At 42.2% G+C, this 15,921-nt stretch overlaps 1 protein-coding gene across 1 annotated transcript in view; it reads left to right on the plus strand.

Moving 5' to 3' along the window:
* Window positions 1-15,921, plus strand: part of EPG5 (ectopic P-granules 5 autophagy tethering factor) — a 121,140-nt gene that overhangs the window by 91,250 nt on the left and 13,969 nt on the right. Inside the window, exons 33-39 of the mRNA XM_007465635.1 lie at window positions 1,417-1,565; window positions 2,499-2,700; window positions 4,377-4,449; window positions 5,827-5,930; window positions 11,776-11,951; window positions 14,836-15,021; window positions 15,644-15,853. Coding sequence (XP_007465697.1) covers window positions 1,417-1,565; window positions 2,499-2,700; window positions 4,377-4,449; window positions 5,827-5,930; window positions 11,776-11,951; window positions 14,836-15,021; window positions 15,644-15,853 — 1,100 coding nt within the window. The remainder of the gene's footprint in view (window positions 1-1,416; window positions 1,566-2,498; window positions 2,701-4,376; window positions 4,450-5,826; window positions 5,931-11,775; window positions 11,952-14,835; window positions 15,022-15,643; window positions 15,854-15,921) is intronic.

Genomic DNA, 15,921 nt, shown 5'->3' on the forward strand with positions numbered 1-15,921 from the left:
ACTGACATCTTCTAGGCATGCATGACTCCACACCTGTAGCTGTGTTCTAGGCCTTTGCCCTAAGATCCAGACCGCAGTAGCTATTGGGACACAGACCCTTCACTGTCCCCTAGGTACCTCCCACCCACTAGTGCAGCTGACCTCATCATGCTTCCCCTCAGACCAGCCCCTATGAGCCACTGTTGTCCTAGTTGATCCTTGTGCCACCTCTGGGGGGAAAGGACCTGAGGGCCTATAATTCCTGTCCTCTGGGAAGTCAGTTTTGCAGGTAGCAGAGTGCTGGTTGGTAGTCTCTACTTTTGCATACTGTTTCTGTGTTGCTTTAGGTTTTGCCTGGTGTAGGGGTGGACTTTTAGGGGCGAGTAAGAGACTCCTTCTGAACAGAGCCTAGACTCTGCAGTTGCATTCTGCGCCATGGGTCCTTTGTTGTCTCTCTCACATTGTCCAGCCAGGAAAATGGCACCTTTACCATTCACCAGTCAGGGGGTGGTAGGTGGGAGTCCCCTTCCCACCCCCAGATTCCAGCTCAGATGGCTCGGCTGTGCTCACTACCAGTAGGGTTACCAAGAGTACGGAAAGTCAAGTGTCCATGTGGACAGATCTTTCAATAGGTTCTCTTAACTTTGGTCTCTTCACCACAGATCTTTTTTTTTTTTTTTTAACGTTTTTATTGGAGTATAATTGCTTTACAATGGTGTGTTGGTTTCTGCTTTATAACGAAGTGAATCAGTTATACATATACATATATCCCCATATCTCTTCCCTCTTGCATCTCCCTCCCTCCCACCCTCCCTATCCCACCCTTCTAGCTGGTCACAAAGCACCGAGCTGATCTCCCTGTGCTATGTGACTGCTTCCCACTAGCTATCTATTTTACATTTGGTAGTGTACGTATGTCATATATACACTACCACTCTCTCACTTTGTCCCAGCTTACCCTTCCCCCTCCCCGTGTCCTCAAGTCCATTTTCTAGTAGGTCTGCATCTTTATTCCCATCTTGTGCCTATGCTCTTCATGACCATTTTTTGTTTTTTTTTAGATTCCATATATATGTGTTAGCATATGGTATTTGTTTTTCTCTTTCTGACTTACTTCACTCTGTATGGCAGACTCTAGGTCCATCTACATTACTACAGATAACTCAATTTTGTTCCTTTTTATGGCTGAGTAATATTCCATTGTATATATGTGCCACATCTTCTTTATCCATTCATCTGTAGATGGACAGGTTACTTCCAAGTCCTGGCTATTGTAAACAGAGCTGCAATGAACATTGCACCACAGATCTTTATGAATTTGTTTTGGATTTTTATTTAATACTCATTCATTTGTAAAGTACATGTGTTCTTTGATTCAAGTTGAAAGTTAGTTTGTGAAGGATGCTGACTTGCTGTCCTTTGTCCCTGCCTGGTAAGGCTCTGCTGAGCAGCTGCTGAGCCCCGAGTGTTGGAAAGCCACCCTAAGAGCCCTGGGCTGCTGCGCCCCAGTCTGCCAGCAGGGGGCAGCTTCTGCTGAGACCTCGGTGCTTCAAAGCTCTCCGGATGTTCTCTTGTCAGACAAGCAGGTGTGTAGCTCTTGGTCTCTGAAGTTTTTGTGCATTTCTTTTCCATTTTCTTTGTATTTTTTTTTTTTAATTAATTTATTAAAAAAATTTTTTTTCTTGGCTGCATTGGGTCTATGTTGCGCACTCTGGCTTTCTCTAGTTGCGGCAAGCGGGGGCTGCTCTTCCTTGCGGTGCGTGGGCTTCTCAGTGCGGTGGCTTCTTTTGTTGCGGAGCACGGGCTCTAGGTGTGCAGGCTTCAGTAGTTGTGGCACGCAGGTTCAGTAGTTGCAGCCTGAGGGCTCTGTGGCACACAGGCTTCAGTAGTTGTGGAGCACGGGCTTAGTTGCTCTGCGGCATGTGGGATCTTCCCGGACCAGGGCTCGAACCTGTGTCCCCTGCATTGGTGGGAGGATTCTTAACCACTGCGCCACCAGGGAAGCCCTGTATGTTTTTTAAACAACTGGAACACATTTAAAATTTATATCTAACAAAGCATCTTTTTATCTCTAAGAGCCCTGTGTTTTCCTTTGTCAGTCATCTCCCATTCCCTCTACCCCCACCTGCCTCCTGTGCCTGGATCAGCTTTCTCTCATGCCTCAGATCTGATTCTTGCCTCTCTGTTCAGGAACAGCCCAGCCCCAGCCCCTGTGTGTACCTCGCCTCCCCGCCTTAACCCTCCTGCTTCACTGGCTCCTTCGAACAGGTTTTCATGCAGTGTCCCACAGAGCTCTCAGCTTCATCAATTTTATATGTTGTGGGTCCACATGAATTTAGTTGAAAAAATGGTTCCTTTGCTTTAGAAAAGGAGTTTGAAATCTGCTGATTTACTTTTCATATTCTGTATACCTTTGCAACTCGATTACAAAGTCAAAGCCCTCCGTCACAGTCTACTGTAGTATTCTACTGAAAGTAGATATTCAGTAAGCATTTTTCAAACTGGTCATTCTTTTCCAGGTAATGGAGACTATACAGTGGCTCTCAAACTTTTTTTATAAGCTTCGGTTATCCACGTTGGACTTTAAAAGTTTTGGTTTATTCTCAAAATGGAGTCCTTACATGGCAGATATGAAGACACTCTTGGGCTACCTTGTAAAAAGACTGCTTGACTCAGAAATGGCCTGCTTGGCCCAAGATCCATCTGCCAGCAGCAAAACAGGTAATATGCCTTTAGTGCAACATGGAGCTTAGGTGTTCTGACCTTCCATTAGAAGAGACTTGAATAAACACATTAAGAGATTTAAAACTTGGTGATAAATCTGTATATCTGAGTGTCATGAAGAAGAAATAGGAAATACACAGTACAAGTGTGAACCCATATATGTGTCATACCTATATTCACTTACCAGTGGGTGCTTGCTTCAGCTTGTTTCTGCCTCTCCTTTGTAAGGTGAAGTACAAAGAGATAGGTTTCAGTCTCCAGCTCTTTCTTCCTATTATTTATCTCATTAAGAGTGTTTAAGTTTTTATTTTAAAAAAATGCATGTTATAAAATTGTCCATGACATTGTGTTATAATAAAACTTATTCGATTTAAGAAATTTCATTGCAGCAAATGAAAACTGAAACATGTTTAGTTATATTAAATATGTTGTTTGTATATCACCAAAGGTTTATGAATATACAGATGATAAGAAGAACATTTTCTATATAGTTATCAATGATCTTGACAAAGGGTGGACTTGTTTCTTCTTTTTCTTAATTGGAGTATAGTTGTACGATATTATATAAGTAACAGGTGTATAATATAGTGATTCACAATTTTTAAAGGTTATACTCCATTTATAGTTATTATAAAATATTGGCTGTATTCCCTGTGTTGTACAATATATCTCTGTAGCTTATTTTATACCTAATAGTTTGTACCTCTTAATCCCCTATCCTTATATTGCCCCTCCCCCTTCCCTCTCCCCACGGTAACCACTAGTTTGTTCCCTATATCTGTGAGTCTGCTTCTTTTTTGTTATATTCACTAGTTTATTTTTTAGATTCCACATATAAGTGGTATCATATAGTATTTGTCTTTCTCAGTCTGACTTATTTCACTTAGCATAATGCCCTCCAAACCCTCCATATGTTGCTGCATATGGAAAATTTTCATTCTTTTTTATTGTGTGTGTGTGTGTGTGTGTGTGTGTGTATGCCACATCTTCTTTATCCATTCATCTGTTGATGGACACCTAGGTTGCTTCCATATCCTGGCAATTTTAAATAATGCTGCTATGAACATTGGGGTGCATAGTATCTTTTCGAATTAGTGCTTTTGGTTTTTGTTTTTTTTTTGCGGTACGCGGGCCTCTCACTGTTGTGGCCTCTCCTGTTGCGGAGCACAGGCTCCGGACGCGCAGGCTCAGCGGCCATAGCTCACGGGCCCAGCTGCTCCGCGGCATGTGGGATCCTCCCGGACCTGGGCACGAACCCGTGTCCCCTGCATCGGCAGGCAGACTCTCAACCACTGCGCCACCAGGGAAGCCCAGTGCTTTTGTTTTTTTTAGATACACACCCAGGAGTGGAATAGCTGGATCATATGGTAGTTCTATTTTTCGTTTTTTGAGAAACCTCCATACTGTTTTCCACAGTGGCTGCACCAATTTACATTCCCACCAACAGTGTACAAGGGTTCCGTTTTCTTCACATCTTCGCCAACATTTGGTATTTGTGTTCTTTTTGCTGATAGCCATCGTGACAGGTGTGAGGTGATATCTCATTGTGGTTTTGATTTGCATTTCCCTGATGATTAGCAATGATTAGCAATTGAGCATTTTTTCATGTGCCTGTTGGCCATCTCCATTTGATGGGCTTGTTTCTTGTCTCTAAAAATTTTGCTTTGTTTTAGTGCTAAGATCCCTACATTCAGTAATCGTCCAGCTCTTTAAGCCATGGATACTGGTTTTAGAGGACAATGAAAGGTAAATAGTTTTTCTGATATTCAAATTTCTTTGAAATTTATAGACTTAAAGTTCTGATGGTGTTTTGGTCCAGCTGATGATTCACAGATCTGATTTTAAATTTAGAGAACGCTTCTTTACAAAGTAAACTTAAGACATTTTCTGTTTGTGGAATTGTTAGTCTGATTGATCAGAGCTATTGATTTTGAAGCAAAACTGGATACTCATTTCCAGTTTTCCACAATAAAGAAGTTGAATGAGGTTGGTATTTAATTTCAGAAAAACGGATGTTGTTCTCCTGAATTAGGTTTTGATAATATAACACTGCAAAATACGAGGCTAACTTGATTTTACCTGGTATCAGTTATTTTTTTGGAACTAAGTTGGCTTTCAAATTACTGGGTGGGAATTGCTCTTTTAACATGAACTCTGCAACTAAATGAAAGCATTATTTCACAAGCATTTAAAACAGAGGTGTTGAGCTGTCCAAATGCAAGGAGTTGCCTTACAAGTCTTTTTTCCTCTAAAAGCATACAAACAAAAGGTAAATGTCCAGAGCTCTGTAAGAATTACACAGTATATATCACAGTATTTAAAGTGTTTTCATAAGTATGAATTAATCTGATCCTGAGATTCAGAAAACTTGAATGTCTTGCTCAAATCCCACAGCTGGTGAGGGCTACCTGGGACCAGGGTAGAGCTTTGACCCCCATGTCCAGATTGTTTGTATCATCCAGGCTGCTTCAAGAGCCCATTGAGGAAAACAGAAAAAGTTCTGGGTCTTTGCTTTTCCCAGAGGGCTATCCTTAGACAATCCACAAGCTTCAGGATTTTGTGGTGACTGTGAGACTGCTTACCATAATTTAGGCTTCCTGTCTATTTCCAGGAAGAACTAATGGAATTTATTTTTATATTGAACTTTCTATACCAGATTCAGAAAGTAAAAATTTCATATAAAGAGTTTTTCCTTTGGTTATTTCCTCTCTGTTCATTTTTGACCATCTTTTTCTACAAGTCTTTTCACCCCCCATGCTTTAGGTAGAGAAAACTGTCTTCTAAGGCATTCGAAATGTAACCAAGATACACAAGGGATGGGTTTACGGGCATAAATTGGATGTGTTGTAAAAGGTGTTAATTTGATAGTTATTTAGATAGCACACTTCTGAAACTTAATTACATTGGAATAAAGGTTAGGAAGGAAAGCAAATAAAATTATATGATTGATATTAAAAGCTACAATTCATCTCCAGGAATTTACAGTCTTTAAAGTGCTCTAAATGTGTCTTAGGGCTACATAACACAGAGCTTTCTAGAACTTAGGCAAACCCCAGACTCTGGGACGTACAGTAATTTAATCATAGTGTTTCCTCTCTAAGTATGTGTTTCTTTTATTTAAAGCAGCCAACGACATTACCCCTGGCTGGAGAGTGATGCTGTGGTGGCCTCAAGCATCGTGCAGTTGTTCACTGATTGCATTGACTCATTGCACGAGAGTTTTAAAGGTAGGAAGATGTTATATCATGTCTCTGGTTAGTTTTCACTTTTCCTTAAGTAATTCAGTTAATCTTTTGCCTCTGCTTTTCTACTTTATTTACTTTTACTTTATTTGGTAGGCTGTCATCTTTGACCAAAGAAAGGTCACCCGTACAATTATTTAGTGTGAAGTGTGTAACCTCTTATCTTTTTTGGGAGGTAGTGCTGAGTGTCATAAGTCATGGCTTTCTCTTTTCAAATATTGTCTTTCCCCCGTGGTGAACCTCATTCTATCTTCTGTGACTTTTCACTTTTTTGGTGTGTTTTCTTCTGCTTCATTTTGGGCAAATTCTTTTTTTTTTGGCCACACCGAGTGGATTGTGGGATCTTAGTTCTCCGACCAGGGATTGAACCCACACCCTTGGCAGTGAAAGTGCAGAGTCCTAACCACTGGACTGCCAGGGAATTCCCCTGGGCAAATTCTTGAGATCTCTCTTCCAGCTTACTCCATCTCTTCAGCTATGTCTAGTCTGCTTTAAAAAGAAATCCATTGAATTTTTCATTTCAGTTTCTAGAAGTAATGTTTGTTTATAAAATTTATCCAGATCCTTTTAAAAAATATTTATTTATTTTTAAAAAATTACTTATTTATTTATTTTTGATTGTGTTGGGTCTTCATTGCTGCGTGCAGTCTTTCTCTAATTGCCACAAGCAGGGGCTACTCTTCATTGTGGTGCACGGACTTCTCATTGCGGTGGCTCATCTTTGTTGTGGAGCACAGGCTCTAGGCGTGTGGGCTTCAATAGTTGTAGCACACAGGCTCAGTAGTTGTGGCTCGCGGGCTTAGTTGCTCCACGGCATGTGGGATCTTCCCGGACCAGGGCTCAAACCCCTGTCTCCTGCATTGGCATGTGGATTCTTAACCACTGCACCACCAGGGAAGTTCCTATCCGATCCTTTCTGATAGCGTCTTCTTTCATTAATTTAAAATTTCAATTTTTATTATTTAAAAATGTTTAAACATACTTACTTTCCTTTATGAGCCGTTTGCAGTAATTCCATCATCTCAAATTTCTGTTCGGGGGTGGCTCATGCTTCTGTTTGATGTTCCTTCAGAGGCTTGTTTCCTTGTGTATTTTGTAATTTTCTATTGTGAGCCCATATTTAGAGAGACTTTATCTGTGGAAATTCCATGAGGACTAGGATGAGGGTGTATGCCTCCAGAGAAGATCTGCATTTGTTGCCATTTGGCTCTGTGTAATTCCTTGGCTTTGGGTTTCTCACACTACACAGATACATGAAATCAAACCCCATACTCAATTATCACAATCAGCTTTCTTGCCTCCCTGACTCCCAGTCGAGGCTAAGGCAGAGACGATCTGTTCCCCTCCCCCCTTATCTGCCCTTTCAGTGAGGGTGTAGTCCTTAGAAGATCTTGTTTTCTGTTTCCTTGTGCTGTTGGAAACCCCACATAAGCAAACAGCCCCAGGGCAACTGAGGCTTCCGCATCAGTTTAATGCTCTACTTTCCTAGTCTCTCTGACCTCTTTTCTTCCACTGAATGTATGTAGCTGTGCATTTTCAGAGTTGTTGTATTTTACTTAGTGTATCTAAATGTTTTGTATTGGGGGGCTTGTAAGGATATTAGGTCCACCCAACCCAGATTCTTGCAATAGCCTCCTAACTGTGCTTCCTATCTCATTTCTGTTCCTGCCTATTTACTAGATTGATTTTCCAAAAATTCTGTTTGTATGCTATTATATTCTTATTCAGAAACTTTTAAATGTAATAATGTTTTAGCTCAGCATTCAAATGCGTCTGGCTCAGACCACTTCAACATTATGTGATGATTTTTTTATGGAAGCATTCCATTCAGCCATACTGCTCTACTCACTGTTCCCTAAAAGTCCTTGGATCTTCCCTCTGCCACGTCTTTGCTTATGCTGATTCCACTACCTGGATGAAGCCTCAGGGCCTTTTTATTCTCCTGCATATCTGTTCATGTGCATACATTTCTCTCCTGCCTCTAAATCTTTATAGCACATTGTTGTAGTTTGAATCCTTGGGAAGCAGACGCCATGATGGAGCCAGAATGCTGAGATTTATCTGGGGTACTGCCTGTGAAAATAAGAGGGAGAGGAATAAGGGTGGGCAAAGAAAGCCTTCAGACCCTGGTGCAGGCCTAACACCCGTGAAAGGAGAGTAGGAAGAGTCTCAGCCTGCAGGGCAGCGCTGAGAAAGTATTGGCCAGCTGGTTAGGGAGTTCTAGTGCGAAGATTCGTTTTTGAGGATCCTACCTTGGGTGGAAGCAGCCAGGTCAGTGCTTAGTTGTTGGCTGAGGGCTACCTGGGAGGAGGATGGCCTCGACTCAGGTGCTAAAGGTGCTGTGCCCTGATCTGTGGCAAGTTCTGTTTGAAGGGAGATCTGAGTGGCGCACCTCCATGGCTACCATGTGTTTATGTGGCACTGAGTCCTGGAGTTAACAATATGTCATCCAGTATTTTATATACAATATATATAGTAGATAGCATATCAGATAATAGACTATATATTATAATAATATGTATAAATATATATAGCAATAATATATATGTTATAATGTAAAACAATATATCATCCAATATTTTATATATATACAAAAATAGGCTTTTTTTTAGTGTAGTTTTAGGTTCACAGCAAAACTGAGCAGAAAGCACAGAGAGTTTCCGTATACCCTTTCCTCCCTGCTCTGCATGCATAACCCCCTCCCCACCCACTATCACCATCCCCCACCAGCGTGGTACATTTGTTATAGCCGATGAACCTGCACTGACACATTATTACCCAAAGTCTATAGTTATATATAGTTAGGATTCATGCTGGGGCTTGTACATTCTCTGGGTTTGGATAAATGTATAATGATGTGTGTCTACAGAGTATCATACAGAGTAGTACAGTATCATACAGAGTAGTTTCACTGCCCTAAATATCCTCTGTGCTCTGTCTATTCATCCCTCCCCCACCCCAGCCTTTGGCAGCCACTGATTTCTTTTACTTTCTGCACAGTCTTAGCTTTTCTAGAATGTCATATAGTTATAATTATTCATTATGCAGCTTTCCAGATGGGCTTCTTTCACTTAGCATATGCATTTAGGTTCCTCCATGTCTTTCATGACTTGATAGCTCATTTCTTTTTAGTGCTGAATAATATACCGTTGTCTGGATGTACCTCATCCAGCGTTGTTTTTTTTAAAAATACTTATTTATTTATTTGGCTGCGTTGGGTCTTAGTTGCACCATGCGGGATCTTTTGTTACAGTGCGTGGGCTTCTCACTAGTTGAGGCGCACAGCCTCCAGAGCACACGGGCTCAGTAGCTGCGGTGCACATGGGCTCTCTAGTTGTGGCGCACGGGCTCTAGAGCACACGGGCTTAGTTGCTCTGCAGTTGCACTGCGGCATGTGGGATCTTAGTTCCCTGACCAGGGATCGAACCCACGTCCCCTGATTGGAAGGTGGATTCTTTACAACTGGACCACCAGGGAAGTCCCCATCTAGTATTTTTCGTTGTTGTTGTTTTTTGCGGTACGCGGGCCTCTCACTGCTGTGGCCTCTCCCGTCGTGGAGCACAGGCTCTGGACGCGCAGGCCCAGTGGCCATGGCTCACGGGCCCAGCCGCTCCGCGGCATGTGGGATCCTCCTGGACCGAGGCACGAACCCGTGCCCCCTGCATCGGCAGGCGGACTCTCAACCACTGCGCCACCAGGGAAGCCCCCCATTTAGTAATTTTGATTGACTTTTTACATATCTGATCTCCTCTCTGTTCCCCCTCCCCCCTCCGCCCCCGTTATAAGATACAAACTCTAGGCACAGAAACATTCTTCTTTTTATCTCTCCCCAACCCAAGACTTAGGACAGTGCCATACTCTGAGTTGTCTACTTGATAAAAGTATTGGTTCAGTGAGTAACACATGAAATCCTAATAGCACTCATTTTTTTTTTCTTTTTTTGGAAAGGTAGACTTCTAGCTGCGTATTACCATCCACACATATTTATAGTGAGACAAATATTTCAGCATAAAATTATTGTCACAAAGGCTATTATTTAGTTTCTTAGTATAAAGGGGCAGGCACTCTCACAGGCCCGTGTATATCAAATAAAAAAGTGGTCTAGGAATAGGAGAGTACACAGATAACATTAAGAATTGGCAGCTCAATTCAGAGAGAGGAAACAGAAGAACTGTGCACAGCGAGATGAAGTATTAAATTATAGCCTTTTAGTGAGATCGTCTGGTTCAGCTCTCTGTTTTTATTGATGAGAAAAAATGAGGACCTGGAAAGCAAAATGAATTCATCTGAGGTCACAGAACTTATTTGTGTCTGGGCTGGGACTAGAGACGCTCGGTCTGGTCCTAAGAGATTACTTCCTAGACATCTTCTCCTACGTATCCATCCTAATTTAAACAAAACTATCTTTTTTATCCATATTTAAACAAATGCTACTCTTCACCCCTGTCTTAAAAGGTTGTTAAAAACATACGTTACTGTTTCATGAGGACTGGGGATTGAGGGCACAGGAATGTTAGCAGTGATAAGTCCACTTATTGTGTGTTGATGCTCATTAGTCATTTTTCAAAAGTCAGTGTTGAGAAACTCCCATCAGGTTTCTGCTCTCGTTGTATGTGGCTCTGTCTTCTTTGACCAAATTCCATTCCTTTGCTTAGAGCCAGAAAGTCTGAAAAAACTTGTTTCAGACTAAATGCTCCTGAGGGCACTAAAGTAATTGATACTCGTGAGGATAATACTGAGTGATTCAGGTCACAGAAGAGTGTGAAATTTGTTTTAGAGTGACTTACTTGAATGACAGTTAACAGTCTAGTTTTACTGCACCAAGGGTTAAGATTTAGTCATTTGGAACATTTCCTTTTTTTTTTTTTAAATAAATTTATTTATTTAGGCTGTGCTGGGTCTTTGTTGTTGTGCGTGCGCTTTCTGTACTTGTGGCGAGTGGGGGCTACTCTTCGTTGCGGCACGTGGGCTTCTCACTGCAGTGGCTTCTCTCGTTGCGGAGCACGGGCTCTAGGCATGTGGGCTTCAGTAGTTGTGGCTCGTGGGCTCTAGAGCGCACTGTGGCGCACTGGCTTAGTTGCTCCGTGGCATGTGGGATCTTCCCGGACCAGGGATCGAACCTGTGTCTCCTGCATTGGCAGGCGGATTCTTTTTTTTTTTTTCTTTTTTTGTGGTACGCTGGCCTCTCACTGCTGTGGCCTCTTCCGTCATGGAGCACAGGCTCTGGATGTGCAGGCCCAGCGGCCATGGCTCACGGGCCTAGCCGCTCCGCGGCATGTGGGATCTTCCTGCACCGGGACACAAACCCATGTCCCCTGCATCGGCAGGCAGACTCTCAACCACTGTGCCATCAGGGAAGCCCGGCTGGCGGATTCTTAACCACTGCACCACCAGGGAAGTCCCTGGAACATTTCCTTTTGAGGAACATGCGGTTTCTCCAAGGTGCCAAATGAATGAGGTGTCAAATGCATGAGACTGAATTTATGCTGAAGGCAACAGACTGAAGGGATGCCTAGAGTTGGTTGTGGTTGTGGAAGTGTATTTGAGTTAAAAAGTCATATATTTAGGAGTTTTAGAGAAAAACTGTTCACGCCTGCTATCTCCCTCACACCAGCTGCTCCTTCCAGTTGCCCTGGTAAGTAAATTACCATTCTTTATTATTGCCCTGCCATCACTTTTTTCCCTGGTATGTGAAAATCTTTGAAACTGGGTAATTATTGAGAACGTTAGGTTTTTAGACTTTTAGTTCAAATTTGTGTTAATTTTTTACTTGTTTTAAAGATAACCCAACCCAAAAGGTCTTCAGCTATATTTTCTTTTTCAATTTTAGATAAGCTCTTGCCTGGTGATGACGGAGCCCTTCGGTTACACCTGATACATTATTGTGAAGCATGTACAGCACCCAAAATGCCAGAGTTCATTCTGTATGCTTTTCACAGTGCCTACCGGAAACTCCCGTGGAGGGACCTGCATCCTGACCAGATGCTCATGGAGGCCTTCTTCAAGGTAAACCCTTCACTCTCTATGTCACAGCCTGGCTTCTTGGGAGCAACCTGTTCACTGTGGGTTTTAGGCCCAGTTGCAGTGGGTGACAATGTGGACCCTGCCCGAATTCTGTATCGCCCAGACAGTGCGTGTGTAAAGCAGCATCCTATGGACATCATTTCACTGTGTTAGTAGATGACTGGACAGCATTTACAGAAAACCCAGAGAAAGATTTTTGTCTGTAATGTGACAGTCATCCCCTAGTCTTCAGTGATATTGTCATGTGAATACATAGTTTAATCACTTTGTCACACTCAATCTTGGCGTTTCTGTGAATGCATGTTTTTCTACGATAGTATCATTAAAACTGCTTCTTGTTAAATGTTCTATTGAAGTAGAATGTAAATTGGTACTCAAACCATTAGTTTCTTTAAGCAGTTATGTAAGGGGATATTAGGTTGTAGGAGACAGAAGTACATTGTAACAACCAGTAATGCATCATAATCATATAAAAGACCTGAAATGGCCTGGAAAAAGTCCCACTAAGTGTGCGGGAGTTTTTGCAGTAGGAGCAATAGTCAGAAAACGGGTACAGTAGTGTCACTTGCATACCAGTCAGGCATTTCTGTTGTTCTTAAGTTTTTGTTTTAAAAAACCCTTTAATCTTGTCTTAGCTTTTTATGATCATTTCAGTTTATTTGTTCATAGTCACCAGTTCATTTGTGTTTACTCATAACCTAATTCACATTTATTATTGAGACACTTTAAGTGCTTTTTTTTTAAAAAAATTATTATTTATTTATTTTTGGCTGTGTTGGGTCTTTGTTGCTGTGTGGGCTTTCTCCAGTTGATGCGAGTGGGGGCTACTCTTAATTGTGGTGCATGGGCTTCTCATTGCAGTGGCTTCTCTTGTTGCAGAGCACGGGCTCTAGGCACGTGGGCTTCAGTAGTTGTGGCACGTGGGCTCTAGAGCGCAGGCTCAGTAGTTGTGGTGCACGGGCTTAGTTGCTCTGCGGCATGTGGGATCTTCCCGGTCCAGGGCTCAAACCCGTGTCCCCTGCATTGGCAGGCGGATTCCCAACCACTGAGCCACCAGGGAAGTCCCTAAGTGCTTTAATTACTACAGATCCATAGTTATTTATGACAATTAGTAAAATGTACTGCAGTCTTTTAGTGCTGTAAGTGGAGACCCCACCCACTGCTGCTCTTGTCAGCCACTCCTCTGTAGCTGAGCTCTAAGGAAAGCTGAGGACAGTCATCTTAGTGAAATACAAAGTTAAGAATGATTTTATAGCTAGGTTTAGACTATGAGACAGGCACAAAGTAGGTATTCATCATCATTATGAATATGGAATTGAACCTTTGTTTAAAGAGCTGTAAGAGAGTGTTTAAGTAAGAGCGCAGCTTTAGCTATATGACAGATTAAATAGTATGGTCTATAAAGGGATGCTATAGACTTTGTATCTCTAGGAGTTTTAGTCTAATGATAGATGACTTTGCCCGGCCCAGAAGCTGGGAACCTTTCTGTTGCATGAGTCTTGCTGGCATAGTAAAGTATGTTTGTGAGGGGGTTGAGGGTGAAGATAGAGAACAAATTATAAAGGAGGATGAAGAATCATTTTCTAAAAGGGAAAATGAGCAAATCGCATGATATAATGATGGTACTAATTGGAAGACATGAATCATCAAATTCCACTGATTGCAATTTTATAAATGGAGTTGAGCTTTTTAATCTTCCTTTTAAAGGAAAAATTTATAGCTAGCCATGTTTTATTTTGAACAGACTTGAAATAGGCTTATAAGAGATAACTTTGATATTGATTATATACTTTAAAATACATTTGCCCCCCCCATCCCCGCTATATTTTAAATGGGATAATTAAACATTATGTAGTCATCAAAAATTATAAAGACTAATGATATGGGAATACATTTATAACATAACATTATACAAAAAAGGCCATATAAAAATTATATGTGCTAATATAGTAGGTCTCAAAGTATGGTCTTAGGGCCAGCAACATCAGTACCACCTGGGAACTTGTTAGGAAGACAAATTCCTGCTCCTACTCCAGATGCAGGGCATTAAAAATTCTGTGGGTACCCCCCAACCCCCATCCCACGCAAGTCCTCCAGGTGGTTCTGATGCACGCTCGGCTTTGGGAACCAGTGACTAGTAGATATATCACCTTTGTCTTGCCCAGCACATCTGAGGACTGTGGTAGGCTCCCTTGAGCACCAGTGACTTACTGTGGCAGGGATTTGCCACCCTGGCTGGAGCTAGGGAAGATCATTCCTTTCCTGTTAAGAATTAGTGGAATAGGGACTTCCCTGGTGGTGCAGTGGTTAAGAATCGCCTGCCAATGCACAGGACACAGGTTCGATCCCTGGTCTGGGAAGATCCCACATGCTGCGGAGCAGCTAAGCCCATGCTTCACAACTACTGAGCCAGTGTTCTAGAGCCCGCGAGCCACAGCTACTGAGCCTGCGTGCCATAACTACTGAAGCCTGTGTGCATAGAGCCCGTGCTCTGCAACAAGAGAAGACATTGCAGTGAAAAGCCCATGCACGGCGACGAAGAGTAGCCCCCACTCACCGCAACTAGAGAAAGCCCGCACGGAGCCACAAAGACCCAACGCAGCCAAAAATAAAAATAAAATAAAATAAAATAGAATAAAATAAAAGAATTAGTGGAATAAATAATGAACTCCAAACAAGCTGAAAGGTGTGCCATACACTGAACATGGAAGGAAAAATATTATAATCTAAATCTCTGAGGGCAGAAGGGTTATGAATGATTTTTATAATCTGGGAAAAAAGTATAATTTAAAAGATATATAATTTAGAAAACATTGATTTCTATACATTTTTAGGATATATAACTAAAAACATTGTTTCCTTTTAGGTGGAACGAGGAAGTCCCAAGAGCTGCTTCTTGTTTTTGGGGTCTGTCCTTTGTGAAGTCAACTGGGTCAGTGTGCTCTCTGATGCCTGGAATCCCAGTCCCCACCCAGAGACCCGGAGCATGATTGTCTGCCTCCTTTTCATGATGATTTTATTGGCAAAGGAAGATCAACTGGTGGATCAAACAGTAAGTTTGGAGAGCCTGTGATAAAGACTTGGCAGGGCTCTCTAGATCCTCACTCTGTATGAAGTTGTGGTTTTTAAGTTGTTTCCCTTGTGCCTCTTTCAGTGTGAATATATGCATGGCATACGGGATGTGCCTTCAACTAGGTGTCTGATTTTCTTTTTTTTTGTGGTACGCGGGCCTCTCACTGTTGTGGCCTCTCCCGTTGCGGAGCACAGGCTCCGGACGTGCAGGCTCAGCGGCCATGGCTTATGGGCCCAGCCGCTCCACGGCATGTGGGATCTTCCCGGACCGGGGCACGAACCCGTGTCCCCTGCATTGGCAGGCGGACTCTCAACCACTGTGCCACCAGGGAAGCCCAGTGTCTGATTTTCTTATATAGTTCATAGTCTAAGGGAACCACACCAAATATAAAGATCAATTTCAATTTACATCTTCTTAATTGCTTGTTCTACCACCAGATCATAGAGTTCCTTTGAAAATTGGGTTCTGAATACTTATAAATCTTAATGTGTTATGCCAAAACTTTGGTTATTACTTTCACAAATACTCCTAACTTGAGAGATGTATATTTCTGGAAAAAATGGGAGCTCTGGAACTAAAGGAATGTGTGTTTCATTTTTAGGATTCTCCTCTACTTACTCTCCTTGGACAGACAAGCTCACTCTCGTGGCATCTTGTGGATATTGTGTCATATCAGAGTGTGCTAGGTTATTTCAGCAGCCATTACCAGCCATCCATCATCCTGGCAAAGGAATCTTCTGCTGAGTTAATTGTGAAGCTCCTAAAAGTGTCTGCAGGTCTTTCCATTCCTACTGGCAGCCAGAAACACCTTGTAAGTTAAGTGGGTCCTTTAGAAGGCAGAGTGTTCTTCAGGGCTGGTAGTAGTGTAAGTGCTACTGA

This window comes from Lipotes vexillifer, unplaced genomic scaffold (assembly GCF_000442215.2).
Source record: "Lipotes vexillifer unplaced genomic scaffold, Lipotes_vexillifer_v1.1 scaffold36, whole genome shotgun sequence".
NCBI lineage: Eukaryota > Metazoa > Chordata > Mammalia > Artiodactyla > Lipotidae > Lipotes > Lipotes vexillifer.